Source organism: Ranitomeya imitator, chromosome 3 (genome assembly GCF_032444005.1).
Source record: "Ranitomeya imitator isolate aRanImi1 chromosome 3, aRanImi1.pri, whole genome shotgun sequence".
Taxonomy (NCBI): Eukaryota; Metazoa; Chordata; class Amphibia; order Anura; family Dendrobatidae; genus Ranitomeya; species Ranitomeya imitator.
In genome coordinates, this window is record NC_091284.1 from 276,166,557 (window position 1) to 276,184,370 (window position 17,814).

At 45.3% G+C, this 17,814-nt stretch overlaps 1 protein-coding gene across 3 annotated transcripts in view; it reads left to right on the forward strand.

Annotated features, from left to right (window-relative positions):
* KIF21B (kinesin family member 21B) overlaps positions 1-17,814 on the forward strand; it is a 764,016-nt gene that overhangs the window by 576,322 nt on the left and 169,880 nt on the right. For all 3 annotated transcript variants that reach the window (XM_069756481.1, XM_069756482.1, XM_069756483.1), the window contains exon 25: positions 15,168-15,367. In XM_069756481.1, the coding sequence (XP_069612582.1) occupies positions 15,168-15,367 (200 nt within the window). The remainder of the gene's footprint in view (positions 1-15,167; positions 15,368-17,814) is intronic.

Here is a 17,814-nt window from a genome sequence, read left to right on the forward strand (position 1 = left end):
GATCTCCAACAACATATCAAAAGTCCTGATGGACATGCGACTATACAGGTAAAACTTGTCAGGATGTGCCCTCAAAGCTGAATATAGTCTCTGGAAATGTCCTTTACTCTGGCGTTGGGTCAATAGAGGATGGACCCACAATCTTCGTCTCCTCCTTCGCGGATCAACATTGACCGGATATGGCTGGCCAAAGCGACGAGACAACACCCAGTGAAGCAACACCCGCTGAGTTGTGCTTAAATACACATGGTCAGACATGTTTGTAAGGTCCAAGCAACACAGCCAAAATATGCTAGAGAACATATAGGGCAGATGGGAGGGGTCCACCTGTTGTAGAGGGCTTAAATAGTGTGTTTAATGATGATTTAAATGATTTGCAGGCCAGAAAACCGTTAAATGTCCATTTTGTGAGGGTGCGTGAAAAATACGCCATACGGATTACATACGGATTACACACGCACAAGCACATGCGCAAAATACGCGACCACACCTAAGAAACGCATTAACTACGGAAGTCGATTACGGAGACATTGTGGCGTGTTGAACGCGTAGTACGGACGTATAATACGTTCTGTATTGTCTTACGCCAAGTGTGACGCCGGCCTAATGGTGTTATTCTCGCTCCATCCCCGCTCTTTAGTCCATCTCAATTCACTTCTGCAAAGGGGAACCATCTAAGAATAAAAAATACAAAAAGAATGTTAAAAACATACTGATGACAAAAAAAACAAGAGAGGATGGGTTTAAGGCAGGCTATCATACAGATTGTATTCAATGTTTAAACCTTTGGGTTGCAAAGTCCCCCATTCAAGCATACAGTCAATTCCTTTCTTTTTAACATTTTCTGCCTATCATGGCCCCTTCTCTGTACAGGGACACTATCAATGACCCTAAATCTAAACTGGTTTACTGAATGCCTGTTACCCAGAAAATGTCTGGGAATAGGTAAATCGGTAAGTCCAGTCCTGATGGTACGTTTATGTATTCTAATTTCCATTGTGGTCTCCCCACATGTAGGCCATGAAATCATATATACAATGAAACTTGATGGATGAGCATGTATATCTCTCTTTTAATGTATATTTCTTTCCACAATGGGGATGATAAAATGTGACCCCCTTAATCATATTACCAGAACATGCACAACCCAGGCAGGGAAAACTTCCCATTCTGAGATGCTAAGTGTCATTTAAAATGATTCCTTTGATGTGCCAAAATTCGATTATACTAAATGATCTTTTAAATTACGAACCCGTCTTAAAGACAGAAGGGAGAGGGAGACAAAATCCAGTATTGCAGGTAAACCTGTATGTAACAAGGGCGAATGCCTATTCAAAACACCCTCTATTCGACGACAAGCTGGGCAATATGTTGATACAAAAGGAATTCTTTTTGCTATTTGTTTCATATGGGTCACTGTTAATAGTTGAGTTTACATCTCAATTTAAGTGCTTACACACGTGGTCAAAACTGTTGGTACCCCTCGTTTAATGACAGAAAAACCCACAATGGTCACAGAAATAACTGACAAAAGTAATAATAAAACATTTATGAAAATGAACAAATGAAAGTCAGACATTGATTTTCAACCATGCTTCCACAGAATTTTAAAAAAAAACTTATGAAATAGTCCTGGACAGAAATGATGGTACCCTTAACTTAATATTTTGTTGCACAACCTTTTGAGGCAATCACTGCAATCAAACTATTCCTGTAACTGTCAATGAGACTGATTGAAGGCTGGCTGTTTCATTTGGTATTGCACCTGTGCAGTTGCCATTTTACTTGGGTCCACTGCACCCTGGAAGTGTAATTGTATTGAGGCCCATTTAGACAGGTAAGCATCTCTGCCTGTTTTTGTTTTTTTTCTTGAATATTGCAGGATTTTTTCCTCTTTTTGTGGTTTTCACTTCAGAATAGTCCAATGTTTTCCTCTTAGCCATTCTTGGGTGTTCTCAGCTGTGTATTTTGGGTCATTATCATGTTGAAAGACCCATGACCTGTGACTGAGACTAAGCTTTCTGACACTGGGCAGCACATTTCTCTCTAGAATCCCTTGATAGTCTTGAGATTTCATTGTACCCGGCACATATTCCAGACACCCTGTACCAGATGCAGCAAAGCAGTCTTAGAACATACCAGAGCCTCCTCCATGTTTCACAGTACGGACAGTGTTCTTTTCTTGAAATGCTTCATTTTTCCTTCTGTAAACATAGAGCTGATGTACCTTGACAAAAAGATCCATTTTTGTCTCATCTGTCCATAGGACATTCTCCCCAGAAGTCTTGTGGCTTGTCAACATGTAGTTTGGAAAATTCCAGTGTGTTATTTTTTATGATTTTTTTCAACAATGGTGTCCTCCTTGGTCGTCTCCCATAAAGTCCACATCGGTTCATACAACATCGGATGGTGCGATCTGATAATGATGTTCCTTGAGCTTAAAGTTCATTAATCTGTTTAGAAGTTTTTCTGGGCTCTTTTGTTACCTTTTGTATTATCCATCTCTTTCATTGGTCATCAATTTTCCTCCTGCGGCCACGTCCAGGGAGGTTTTCCTGAAAATATGTGTTAGGGCTAGCGGAACGCACCAAATAATAAGACAGATAGAGTATGGTGCGTTCGCAGCCCGGGGTACACCGTGCAGAGATGGAACCTGCTGCCAAGTAATGACGGACTATATGGCGGTACTCATAAGTATACACACGTGGGTTAAACTTCACCCAGCGTGAAGGAAGCGATCCTGTTGCATCACAGGACCGCGGTACCGCACATAGAGCGCGAGCAAGTAGTCAGCGAACTCAACCCCAACTAGGATTGAAGTCCGATTAGACCCTTGCTGGCACAACACCGCAACTGGGTGTGTAAGGAAACTAAATAACAATTTTAAGGCACAAGAGTGCATGCGGTGCCGCACTGACGAACGCCACTAACCACCCAGGCTTGGGTAAGGAAAGCACAGAGGAAGTGCACGGCGCCGTACTGGCGGTCACAGCAACAGGACGCTGTAATGTGTGATTAGTGCTGTAGGCTAAGTCGGGCGCTAGATAGCAACCATACACCTTCCGCGAACAGACATTCAATAGGGTAGGGATATCCAAGGACGACTTGCACTCACAACATACACACATTAACAATTGTACACTAGCGCATGGCCGTGCGGTCATGCGCAGTTTATATAGTTGCAGCACAGGAAGTGGCCACAGAAACTTTGCCCTTCCAAGACCTGCCAAGAGGACCAATGGAATGTGCTGCAGAGCCTGAGCACATGACCCTCGATCTCCAACGGGAGATCTTGCCCTGGGCATGCTCAGTGTGTGCAGACAAGGACTTAGTCCCAGAGAAGTCCGCTCGCTGCTGACCAGCACTGGCTTTAATGGCAGAAGCTGAAGAAGCAGCAGTAACTCTCTGTACAGAGTGAGACTGAGCAAGACGCTGGGACCGACGTCCTTGCTGAGCAGACTCCACTGCGGCTGGATGAGAATGGGAGACCGCAGCGGAGATGGCTCGAGATTCCCCCTGTGCAGAAGCGGGAACTCGAGACCTAACATTACCCCCCCTCCTAGGGCCCCTCCTCCTTGGGCCTCGCTACACTCGAAGGCAGCAATGAGCTGTGGGGCCCGAATGTTTTCAGCAGGCTCCCATGACCTATCCTCCGGGCCATAACCTTTCCAATCCACCAGATAGAACTTTTTGCCGCGTACCACCTTGCACCCCAAAATAGCGTTCACCTCGTAATCGTCCGTAGACGAACCCGATGTCCCGGCAGATGACTCGGAAAACCGGGACATGTATACGGGTTTCAAGAGGGACACATGAAAGGTGTCGGTGATACCCAAGCGTGGAGGAAGAGCCAAACGGTAGACCACAGGATTAACCCGTTCGAGAACCTTGAAGGGGCCCAAGTAGCGAGGAGCAAACTTAGTGGACTCAACTCGCAGCCTGATGTTATGGGCGGAGAGCCACACCAAGTCGCCAGGAGCAAAGGTCGGAGCGGGGCGCCGATGAACATGGGCGGAGGACCTCATTCTCTCCTTAGAGGCCCGAATGGCATCCTGCGTGCGGTCCCAAATGTCCCGTGCCTCCACAGCCCAGTCTGCCACCCTGGAGTCAGCAGAAGACACAGGCATGGGCACAGGAACACGCGGATGCTGGCCGTAATTTAGGAGGAATGGAGTCTGACCGGTGGAGTCGGCTACGGCATTGTTAAGTGCAAACTCTGCCCGCGGTAGCAAGGATGCCCAGTCATCCTGCCTGGCAGAAACAAAATGTCGTAAATATGTGACCAAGGTCTGGTTGGCCCTCTCTACCAACCCATTCGTCTCGGGATGATATGCCGAAGAGAGATTTAACTCAATACTGAATAGACGACAAAGCTCTCTCCAGAATCGAGATGCAAACTGGGGACCCCGGTCACTAACAATTTTGTCTGGCATACCGTGTAGGCGAAAGATATGCTTGACGAACAAGACAGCCAACGCCCGTGCAGAAGGTAGCCGTGGAAGAGGCACCAAGTGCACCATTTTGGAAAAATGGTCGGTGATCACCCAGATAATGGTGCAGTTACGAGACTTGGGTAAGCCCACCACAAAGTCCATCCCGACCATCTCCCAGGGCCTGCCCGCCACCGGCAGAGGATAAAGCAAACCAGCTGGCCGTTGCCGAGGAGTCTTGTTCTTGGCGCAAGAGACACACACCCGAACATACTCTGCGACATCACGAGCCATATGCGGCCACCAGTATGTCCTCGCCAGTAACTCAGATGTCCTTTTGGTACCAAAATGTCCACCCACCCTGGACGAGTGTGCCCAAGAGAGAACCTCCGGTCGCAAACTGGATGGAACAAAAGTCTTGCCCGGGGGCACAGACTCTAGCGAAACCGGGGCCACAGTTCTCAAGCTCTCGGTGGGGACAATAAGCCGAGGCTCCTCCTCCTCCTCCGCAGATGACACCACGGAGCGAGAGAGAGTGTCGGCCCGAATGTTCTTTTCCCCAGAAAGAAAATGGAGGGTGAAATGAAACCGGGAGAAGAATAAGGACCATCTGGCCTGGCGAGAATTCAACCGCTGGGCTGTCTGCAGGTACACCAAATTTTTATGGTCTGTGAAGACTTGGAAGGGAAAACGTGCTCCCTCCAAGAGATGTCTCCACTCCGAGAAAGCCAACTTCATGGCTAGCAACTCCCTGTCCCCGATGGAATAATTCCTCTCTGCTGGTGAGAAGGTCTTGGAGAAAAAGAAGCAAGGATGCTTCCGACCTTGAGCATCCTTTTGGAAGAGGACTGCTCCAGCACCAACAGAAGAGGCATCCACCTCCATGATAAATGGCTTATCAACATCGGGGCGATGTAGGATGGGAGCGCTAGCGAAGTGTGACTTTATAGAGTTAAAGGCCTTGGAGACCTCCTCAGACCACAATTTGGGATTCGCCCCCTTCTTGGTGAGGGCAACCAAGGGAGCTACCAAAGTTGAGAAGTGCGGAATGAACTGGCGATAATAATTAATGAACCCCATAAAGCGCTGCACCACTTTAAGAGAATGGGGTTCCTGCCAGTCCATCACAGCCTGTAGTTTAGCAGGATCCATAGCCAATCCCTGGGCAGAGATGATGTAGCCTAGGAAAGGTAAGGACTCCTGCTCAAACATACACTTCTCCAACTTGGCATAGAGGGAGTTTGCCCGTAGGAGGTCAAAGACTTTGCAAACATCTCTCCGGTGGGAGTCAATATCTGGAGAGTAGATGAGAATATCATCCAGATAGACTACGACCGAGGTGGAAAGCATATCCCGGAAGATATCGTTCACAAAGTCTTGGAAAACGGCCGGGCCATTAAAGAGCCCGAAGGGCATCACCAGATATTCATAGTGCCCATCCCTGGTGTTAAAAGCCGTCTGCCATTCGTCCCCCTCACGGATGCGAATCAGGTTGTAAGCACCCCGCAGATCTAGTTTAGTAAATACCCTTGCTCCCCGAAGCCTATCGAAGAGCTCAGATATCAAGGGCAAAGGATACTTATTTTTAACGGTGATGGCGTTAAGACCCCTGTAGTCTATGCATGGACGTAGTTCCCCATTCTTCTTCTGCACGAAGAAGAACCCTGCCCCAGCAGGTGACACTGACTTCCTAATGAATCCTCTTGCCAGATTTTCCTGGATGTACTGTGACATTGCCTCCGTCTCCGGGAGAGATAGCGGATAGACTCGACCCCGGGGAGGCTCAGCACCAGGCAAGAGATCAATAGGACAGTCATAGGGGCGATGGGGCGGAAGGATCTCCGCCGCCTTTTTGGAGAACACTTCTGCATAGGACCAATACTGCTTGGGGAGAGAGGAAAGATCTGCGGGTACCTCAGTAGTAGCAACCTGAACGCACTCCCTCTGACACCTACCCCCACAAGATTCTCCCCATCCCAGGATTCTGCCAGAGGACCACTCGATATGAGGAGAGTGGTACCGTAGCCAAGGTATTCCCAACAGGACCTCATCAATTCCCTCGGGAATGACGAGCAGAGATATATTCTCCTGATGAGATGACGACATGGACAGAGTAAAAGGGATGGTCTGGTGTGTTATCTGTGAGGGCAGTGTCGACCCATTCACCACTCGTACCGTTACTGGTTGAGCTAGCATAACCAGGGGTATTGCGTGACGTTGGGCGAAGGCAGAAGACATAAAATTGCCCTCCGCCCCAGAATCCACGCAGAGCTCTACCGAGTGGGAGAATGAGCCTATAGTAATTGTCCCCTTAAAGGACAATTTAGAGGCAAACGTCGCCGTGTCTAGTGCACCTCCACCTACTACCACTAGACGCTGACGTTTCCTCGACCGCTGAGAACATCTGGTGGCTAGATGTCCTGACTGCTGGCATACATGACAGACCTTGAGTGCACCTGCGGTCCGGGACTTAGATCCTGCTTGTGACACTTCCCTGGCCTCATGTGACTCAGGAACCAGAACCGGAGATTCCAGAGGTTTGGTGAAGGTAGGAGCCAGCCGAAACCTCTGCCTACACTGGGCTCGCTCTAACTTCCGCTCGTTAAAACGGAGGACAATTCGAGTGGAGACAGTTATTAACTCCTCCAGTGTGGCAGGAATCTCCCTAGTGGCCAGAGCGTCCTCAACGTGGTCAGCCAGGTCCCTCCAAAATATGGGGATAAGAGCTTTATCCGACCAATCCAGCTCAGAAGCTAAAGTGCGGAATTGGACGGCAAAATGACTGACCAAGGACTCACCCTGAGTTAATGCCAGCAGTTGGAGCGCAGTATCATGGGTGACTTGAGGTCCCAAAAAGACCTGTTTCAGAGTGCTCAGAAACAGCGGAGCACTCTGCACCACATGATCGCCACGCTCCCACAGCGGCGTAGCCCATTCCAACGCCCTGTCCGACAAGAGAGACACTATAAATCCCACCTTAGCCCGCTCTGTGGGAAAACGTGCAGCCAGGAGCTCGAGGTGAATAGAGCACTGACTCACAAATCCCCTACAAAATTTGCTATCACCAGAAAACTTTTCTGGCAGCGGGAGGCGAGAAAATGTCGGAGCAGGGGTGGCAATGGACAGGGTTGCTGCAGCCACGCTAGCAGCCTGTACAGCAACTGCGGTAACATCCACAGCTGAGGTTGCACTCTCAAGAGCCGCCAACCTACCCTCCAGCTGCTGGATATACCGCAAGGATTGCTGTTTGTCCGTCATTACTAGCCAGACCCTGGCGCTAGTGTAATGTTAGGGCTAGCGGAACGCACCAAATAATAAGACAGATAGAGTATGGTGCGTTCGCAGCCCGGGGTCCACCGTGCAGAGATGGAACCTGCTGCCAAGTAATGACGGACTATATGGCGGTACTCATAAGTATACACACGTGGGTTAAACTTCACCCAGCGTGAAGGAAGCGATCCTGTTGCGTTACATGACCGCGGTACCGCACATAGAGGGCGAGCAAGTAGTCAGCGAACTCAACCCCAACTAGGATTGAAGTCCGATTAGACCCTTGCTGGCACAACACCGCAACTGGGTGTGTAAGGAAACTAAATAACAATTTTAAGGCACAAGAGTGCATGCGGTGCCGCACTGACGAACGCCACTAACCACCCAGGCTTGGGTAAGGAAAGCACAGAGGAAGTGCACGGTGCCGTACTGGCGGTCACAGCAACAGGACGCTGTAATGTGTGATTAGTGCTGTAGGCTAAGTCGGGCGCTAGATAGCAACCATACACCTTCCGCGAACAGACATTCAATAGGGTAGGGATATCCAAGGACGACTTGCACTCACAACATACACACATTAACAATTGTACACTAGCGCATGGCCGTGCGGTCATGCGCAGTTTATATAGTTGCAGCACAGGAACTGGCCACAGAAACTTTGCCCTTCCAAGACCTGCCAAGAGGACCAATGGAATGTGCTGCAGAGCCTGAGCACATGACCCTCGATCTCCAACGGGAGATCTTGCCCTGGGCATGCTCAGTGTGTGCAGACAAGGACTTAGTCCCAGAGAAGTCCGCTCGCTGCTGATCAGCACTGGCTTTAATGGCAGAAGCTGAAGAAGCAGCAGTAACTCTCTGTACAGAGTGAGACTGAGCAAGACACTGGGACCGACGTCCTTGCTGAGCAGACTCCACTGCGGCTGGATGAGAATGGGAGACCGCAGCGGAGATGGCTCGAGATTCCCCCTGTGCAGAAGCGGGAACTCGAGACCTAACAATATGTGCAACTGTAGACACAGGAACATCAAGCTGCTTGGAGATGGTCTTATAACTTTTACCTTTAGCATGTTTGTCTATAATTTTCTTTCTAATCTCCTGAGACAACTCTTTCCTTCGCTTCCTCTGGTCCATGTTGAGTGTGACACACACCATGTCACCAAACAGCACAGTGAGTATCTGTAGCCCTATGTACAGGCCCATTCACTGATTCCAGGATTGTAGACACCTGTAATGCTAGTTACTGGACACACCTTGATTTAACATGTCCCTTTTGTCACATTATTTTCAGGGGTACCATCATTTCTGTCCAGGCCTATTTCATGAGTTTTATTTTTTTTAATTCTGTGGAAGCATTGTTGAAAAGAAATGTCTGTCTTTCATTTGTTCATTTTCATAGATCTATTATTTATTATTACTTTTGTCAGATTCAAGTAATTTCTGTGACCATTGTGAGTTTTCCTGTCATTAAACGAGGGGTACCAACAATTTTGACCACATCTGTATGCACATGGATATCCCTGGATACAAATTTAGAGCACATTTCTTCCAGTCTCTCATCTAATTTTTCCTCACAAGATACTATCCTCCTAACCCTGATCAGTTGACTCGAAGTAAGAGAGCTGATCATTTTATGTTGGTGGTTGCTATCAAAATGCAACAAACTGTATCCATACATTTGCCAAATATTTTTGTTTTTAAGTTGCCATTATCCTTGCATACTATGGTGTCAAGGAACTGTAACTGAGTTGTAGAGTGGGTTATCGTAAACTGCAATTCTGAATAAACCTGGTTGATATCATTCTGAAACCTAAAAACTTCAGCAAGATTACCTTCCCACACCAAACAACATCATCAATATAACTTCACCAGGCTTGGACATGGTGCCAGAGGTTGGAACTGTACACGTACCTGTCTTCAAATACTGCCATGTAGATGTTAGCATATGTGGGTGCCACATTGGACCCCATGACAGTATCGTGACGCTGCATGACGCTGTTACATGATGACAGAATAAACTTTAACACTAGAAATGCATCACCTTGGACTTGACGTTGTTTATTTGTCTTCATGCTATTATTAGGATAGGTCATTAATATCAGATCAGCTGTTATGAGCTCTGGGTAGCTGTATATAAGAACTGAATGAAGCTGAACATCACAACTATGTTCACTGTTACATAGAACTCGTGTAGTTCATCTCACTATGTGTCATCAAACTTAAAAATAGATAAGGTGAGAGTAGGACTTCTGTGCCGACTGTTCAGACACCCGCACGTGGAAAGCTATATAAATAAAATGAACAGCCCAGAAAGGGGGAGCTACACCCCTGTTTGTACAAAGTACAAAAAAAAATTGAGCAAAAGCATATGTTGGTATAAGTGCAATCCATAGATATGCATTCACACCTGCCATTTAACAAGCAGAACCTAATTTTGGAAAAAGAGCCATAAGAAGCTGTAATCTTTGGGATTCACAGTGCAGCCTACATAAAATTCTGAAGCAGTGGACTATACTTGCAATGGCATCTGAACTAACGAGCTCACCTCAGCTGCCCAGTTACTAAGGCTACTTTCACGCTAGCGTCGGTACGGGGCCGTCGCGCTGCGTCGGCCCGACGTACCGACGCATACTGTGCAATCGCCGCACAACGGGGGCAGCGGATGCATTTTTCCAGCGCATCCGCTGCTCCATTGTGAGTTGTGGGGAGGTGGGGGCGGAGTTCCGGCTGCGCATGCGCGGTCGGAAATGGCGGACACAACGCAGCAAAAAACGTTACATGTAACGTTTTTTGCTGCCGACGGTCCGCCACAACATGACGTAACCGTCGCACGACGGTTGCGATGTGTGACAAATAGTGTTGAGCATTCCGATACCGCAAGTATCGGGTATCGGCCGATACTTGCGGTATCGGAATTCCGATACCGAGATCCGATACTTTTGTGGTATCGGGTATCGGTATCGGATACATAGAGATGTGTAAAATAAAGAATTAAAATAAAAAATATTGATATATTTACCTCTCCGGCGGCCCCTGGACTCAGCGCGGGTAACCGGCAGGCTTCGTTGTTCAAAATCAGCGCTTTTAGGACCTGAGAATCACGTCCCGGCTTCTGATTGGTCGCGGGCCGCCCATGTGACCGCCACGCGACCAATCACAAGCCGCGACGTCACCGCAAGCTATTAACGCGCTCATTTTTAAAAATGAGCGCGTTAATGGCTTTCAAAGACGTAGCGGCTTGTGATTGGTCGCGGCCACGCAATATTTTTTATTTTAATTCTTTATTTTACACATCCCTATGGATCCCAGGGCCTGAAGGAGAGTTTCCTCTCCTTCAGACCCTGGAAACCATGAGAATACCTTCCGATACTTGATGTCCCATTGACTTGTATTGGTATCGGATATCGGTATCGGCGATATCCGATATTTTTCGGGTATCGGCCGATACTATCCGATACCGATACTTTCAAGTATCGGACGGTATCGCTCAACACTAGTGACAAAGCGTCACAATGGGTCACTAATGTTAGTCAATGGAGAAAAAACGCATCCTGCAAGCAATTTTGCAGGATGCGTTTTTTCTCCTAAACAACGCATTGCGACGTGCAGTGCACGATGCTAGTGTGAAAGTAGCCTAAGCCTAAATCCAGAAGGAATTCTATATGTGAACATGGCCTAAATGTTCAGGTTGTATGTCACTTAAATATATTACACTAGATGGTGGCCCGATTCTAACGCATCCGGTATTCTAGAAAATGCATGTCCATGCAGTATATTGCACAGCCCACATAGTATATTGCCCAGCCACGTAGTATATTGCCCAGTCACGTAGTAAATTGCCCAGTTACGTAGTATATTGCCCAGCCACGTAGTATATTGCCCAGCCACGTAGTATATTGCCCAGTTACATAGTATATTGCACAGTCACGTAGTATATTGCCCAGCCATGTAGTATATTGCCCAGTGACGTAGTATATTGCCCAGTGTCGTAGTATATTGCCCAGTGACGTAGTATACAGCACAGTGCCACGCAGTATATTGCCCAGCCACGTAGTATATTGCCCAGTGACGTAGTATATTGCCCAGTGTCGTAGTATATTGCCCAGTGACGTAGTATACAGCACAGTGCCACGCAGTATATTGCACAGCGACGTAGTATAATGCCCAGCCACGTAGTATATTGCCCAGTGACATAGTATATTGCCCAGTGACGTAGTATACAGCACAGTGCCACGTAGTATATTGCACAGCGACATAGTATACTGCCCAGCCACGTAGTATATTGCCCAGTGATGTAGTATATTGCCCAGTGATGTAGTATACAGCACAGAACCACGTAGCATATTGCCCAGCCACATAGTATATTGCCCAGCCACGTAGTATATTGCCCAGATACGTAGTATATTGCCCAGTGACGTAGTAGTAGTAGTAGTCCTTTCCTCAACCCCCAATCTACTAAAATGCTTGTGCACGCCCTCATCATTTCCCGCCTTGACTACTGCAACATCCTTTTCTGTGGCCTCCCTGCTAACACCCTTGCACCTCTCCAGTCAATCCTTAACTCTGCTGCCCGACTAATCCATCTCTCTCCTCGCTACTCCTCCGCTTCCCCCCTCTGCAAATCTCTTCACTGGCTCCCATTCCCTCAGCGTATCCAGTTCAAATTGCTAATACTGACCTACAAAGCCATCCACAACCTGTCTCCTCCATATATCTCTGAACTAATCTCTCGATATCTTCCCTCACGTGATCTCCGGTCCTCCCAAGACCTCCTTCTCTCCTCCACACTTATTCGCTCCTCATCCAATCGCCTCCAAGACTTCTCCCGAATATCCCCCATCCTCTGGAACTCTCTGCCCCAACACGTCCGACTATCAACCACAGTCGGATCCTTCAGACGGAACCTGAAAACTCATCTCTTCAGGAAAGCCTACAGCCTGCACTGACACCGCTGCTGCCTCATCACCAACGAAGCTACCGCCTCACCAACACCGGAGCTACCGCCTCACCAACACCGGAGCTCCTGCAACCCTCAACCTACTGTCTCCTTCCCCATAATCCTGTAGAATGTAAGCCCGCAAGGGCAGGGTCCTCGCCCCTCTGTATCAGTCCGTCATTGTTAGTTTGTTTACTGTATGTGATATTTGTAACTTGTATGTAACCCCTTCTCATGTACAGCACCATGGAATCAATGGTGCTATATAAATAAATAATAATAATAATAATAATACAGCACAGTGCCACGTAGTATATTGCACAGCGACGTAGTATATTGCCCAGCCGCGTAGTATATTGCCCAGTGACGTAGTATATTGCCCAGTGACGTAGTATACAGCACAGATCCACGTAGTATATTGCCCAGTGATGTAGTATATTGCCCAGCCATGTAGTATATTGCCCAGCCACTTAGTATATTTCCCAGCCACGTAGTATATTTCCCAGCCACGTAGTATATTTCCCAGCCACGTAGTATATTGCCCAGCCACGTAGTATATTGCCCAGTCACGTAGTATATTGCCCAGCCACGTAGTATATTGCCCAGCCACATAGTATATTGCCCAGCCACGTAGTATATTGCCCAGTCATGTAGTATATTGCCCAGCGACGTAGTATATTGCCCAGCGATGTAGTATATTGCCCAGTGACGTAGTATACAGCACAGAACCATGTAGTATATTGCCCAGCCACGTAGTATATTGCCCAGCCACATAGTATATTGCCCAGTTACGTAGTATATTGCCCAGTGACGTAGTATACAGCACAGTGCCACGTAGTATATTGCACAGTGATGTAGTATATTGCCCAGCCACGTAGTTTATTGCCCAGTGACGTAGCATGTTGCCCAGCGACGTAGTATACAGCACAGATCCACGTAGTATATTTCCCAGTGACGTAGTATATTGCCCAGCCACGTAGTATATTGCCCAGCCATGTAGTATATTGCCCAGCCACATAGTATATTGCCCAGCCACGTAGTATATTTCCCAGCCACGTAGTATATTGCCCACTGACATAGTATATTGCCCAGTGACGTAGTATATTGCCCAGTGACGTAGTATACAGCACAGTGCCACATAGTATATTGCACAGCGACGTAGTATATTGCCCAGCCACGTAGTATATTGCCCAGTGATGTAGTATATTGCCCAGTGACGTAGTATACAGCACAGAGCCACGTAGTATATTGCCCAGCAGCGTAGTATATTGCCCAGCCACTCAGTATATTGCCCAGCCACGTAGGATAATGCCAAGTCACGTAGTATACAGCACAGAGCCACGTAGTATATTGCACAGCGACGTAGTATACAGCACAGAGCCACGTAGTATATTGCCCAGCTACGTAGTATATTGCCCATCCACGTATGTCACAGGTTAAAAAAAATAAAATAAACATATACTCACCTTCCGAGTGCCACTTGTAGTTCGATCACATGACCGTGACGTCATGGCAGGTCCTTCTCGTGCAGGACCTGTGATGAAGTCATGGTCACATGACCGTGACGTCATGGCAGGTCCTTCTCGCGCAGGGCCTGTGATGATGTTGCGGTGACATGACCGTGATGTCATGGCAGGTCCTTCTCGTGCAGGACCTGTGATGAAGTCATGGTCACATGACCGTGACGTCATGGCAGGTCCTTCTCGCGCAGGGCCTGTGATGATGTTGCGGTGACATGACCGTGACATCATGGCAGGTCCTTCTCCCATACCACTGGAACCTGCCGCTTGCATGGAGCGGTCACCGGAGCGTAGCCAGGAGCGGGAAAGGCGGTGGCAGGTGAGTATATATGATTTTTTATTTTTTTAATTATTTGTAACATTAGATGTTTTTACTATTGACGCTGCATAGGCAGCATCAATAGCAAAAACTTGGTCACACAGGGTTAATAGCAGCGGTAATGGAGTGGGTTACCCGCGGCATAACACGGTCCTTTACCGCTGGCATTAACCCTGTGTGAGCGGTGACTGCGGGGAGTATGGAGCGGGCGCCGACTGCAGGGGAGTAGGGAGGGACTAATTGGACTGTGGCCGTCGCTGATTGGTCGCGGCAGCCATGACAGGCAGCTGGCGAGACCAATCAGTGACTTGGATTCCATGACAGACAGATGCCGCGACCAATGAATATCCGTGACAGACAGAAGGACAGACAGACGGAAGTGACCCTTAGACAATTATATAGTAGATGAGTAGATCTACATGGAAAAATTGTCAGAACCACAGAAAAGTAAAGTTATCTATATAATTAAATTATGAATTATACATTTATAGTCAGGAGATATAAATTAAGAATCCTCATAACTTACTTTTGTTGCTGTTTTTTCAATTTTGATTTTAGGAATTTAGAATTTTTCATTCTGTTCATGTAAAAATGTTCAAAAAATTATCATTTTCTGATTTTACGTTATTAGTTATGCATAACATTGTCTTGGAATTTTGAAATTTATTTTGTCCCTATTTTTATCTTGTTTTGAGGGAGAACCTCGCCTTTCATGGCAATTGAAGGCTGTGTCTGCAGAGTCAATAAGCCCATTGTTAGAAGCCTCTTCCAAAAACATTACCAAGTCTTTGGCATCATTGACTGATATTCTAGAGGACATTGGAGGATTTTCTACTACTTCTCTGCGAGGCAGAGGCTCACACAATTTTACCCTACCAGCACGTGGAAATACCTTGTAAGTGTTAATTATCAATGCTGTCTATCAGATTTATGATAATCGCCCCTACAAATGTCAATTGGCAGATACACACAACAGAACTTCTGTAGGCTAGGAAAAATGTAAGAATGGTAGCTACAAATATTGAAGAATAGGGCCTGACATAAAAAGGAGGAATTTATACATGTATTTATACATATATTATTTTCCAATCCCATATATAACAATATCGATGCTAAGAAGGAGAGTATTGCAAGCAACAAATTACAATTACAATAAGTATTAACAGAAAACTAAAAGAAAGTCCATAATCCCGTCAATGTGGAAACATTTCAAGTTCAGTGGCTTGCAAAACTATATACATCATTGGCTTTTTAATTATTTTGTTACATTAAAACCTGTGTGTAAATGTTTTTCTAATCCAATTTGTGTGTGATGCATCAGTACTAACTAGTCTAAATTGGTAAAGTAAAGTGAGAAAAATATAGTCATAAATTACATTTATGGGATTACATTTCTAAAAATTGGCATGTGCAAATATATTCACCCTTCTTGCTATGTGTTAAAAATGGTTATTTCGCACATATATTTAATCAGGACTATTCACCAGGTGCTTACTCTTAAAGAAAAATGTCACGGTATTCTCATGAAAAATATAGTGGTTTATTGAATTGTCCATAGGAAAACCACATTGCAGCAATAACATAAAAGTAGATGAAATAGTTATGAACAGATTGTCCATGTGTAAAAATCAGCGCTTGTCTTGTTACTCATCTTTCCCAAGGTCCTGAATGGTAAAACCGTCTGTCTGTGTGAAGTCCGAAATCATCAGCTGTTGTTCCTTCTTTGTCCGACGTCCATGGTGAAGGCAGGGGTGACAGTCCCACGTGACAAAAGCCCCCACATCCTCCTAAGAGACGTTTATATATGTTTCCTACAGACCACGTGTCCTCTGTATATGGTGTTAACTTATACTCTGAGCTACATACACAGAAATAGCTTTTGATAGTGTCCGCAAGAAGCAATGTGCTCAGTACAGAATTGAGAATAATTCTATTAATTAATATTTAACAATTCCCCCTTTTGAGGGTGACAGACATTGATTGGAACCCTCAAATTAAAAATATTAATAAGATCTACTTTCTTCTTTGGCAAAATAATGTAATAATAATAATATCAATAATAATATTGTTATATGTTCTCAATAATATAATTATATGTAAATTCATGTTATGGTAAGCCGTGACTAATATTCATATAAAATATATATATATATATATATATATATATATATATATATATATTATACTTCCCTATATCTTCTTGAAGCTTCTCAGGTCTGATGTCATCTGATGTCATCTGGTCTTCATATTGATATCTTCTTGGTTCTTTTAAAACAATCTTTAATATAAGTCTTTTGAAATAGATGATAGCATGTAGATATGTAGAGACTGTGTGTCATGTGTCAATCAAAGTCCATAAATTCAAATGTTGATAAGTTCATAGATGAAATGTAGCTTTAATATCTGTGCAGTGTCACCTTTAGAGACCTGGACTTACATTGGCTCGCCTTGGAAATCATCTGGAATCCTCATATCATCCGCACTGGTCTTGGAACAGTTGTGACGTCTTTGGTCAGCACAGCAAGGGTTACATTGACTCTTCCTTGCTAAACATAGCACCATAACCAGTCCTTAGTGGAACAGGACACATGTCAGGGTTGTTGTAGCATCCTGACAATTACCTGATTGTTCACCAGCTTTCATGGAAGTCTTATAGGTGATAGGAAACCACTGGAACGTAATAAGAGCGTAATAACACAGTTCACCTTTGATACTGTACTCAGTTGTCAGTGATGGATGCTGTAGTTGTGAGTGGTGACATAAATTGTATTTGACACAGTCTATTATTACTCAGAAATCATAGCTTTGTTACCTTGTGGAACTTCTGGATAACGGCTTTTTCTTCTTGCAACTTTTAAGAATCAATTGAATTTAGAAATATGAAATGTCTTTATTAACGTAACTCCGGTATCTTGATTGAAGTCTTCATTCCCTATTCTATACCAAATCTGGTAATTTTCCTAACTTATAATATCACAGCGTACCATAGCAATCAATAATATCCATATAATTATTAAATTATATTTATATGGAGTTCATATTTGGAAAAATAAAGTAATACATTATTAACCATATTCTTCATGTGATAGGACATTTTTATGTCATAGGCGTAATTTCTTTTTGAACCCATAGATGTCAGTGTGTCTTTTATGTAACAAGTGCTGACATTTATTATTAAAACTTTATTAATAAATTATATGTAAGAATGTGTAGCCATGAACCAAAATAAGAACATATATGAATAAATGAATGAATGAATGAATGAAAGAATTGTTGTATTTAACTTAGAATTGAAACATTTCTTATATAATGAAACCATATGATCATTATATTTCATAAAGC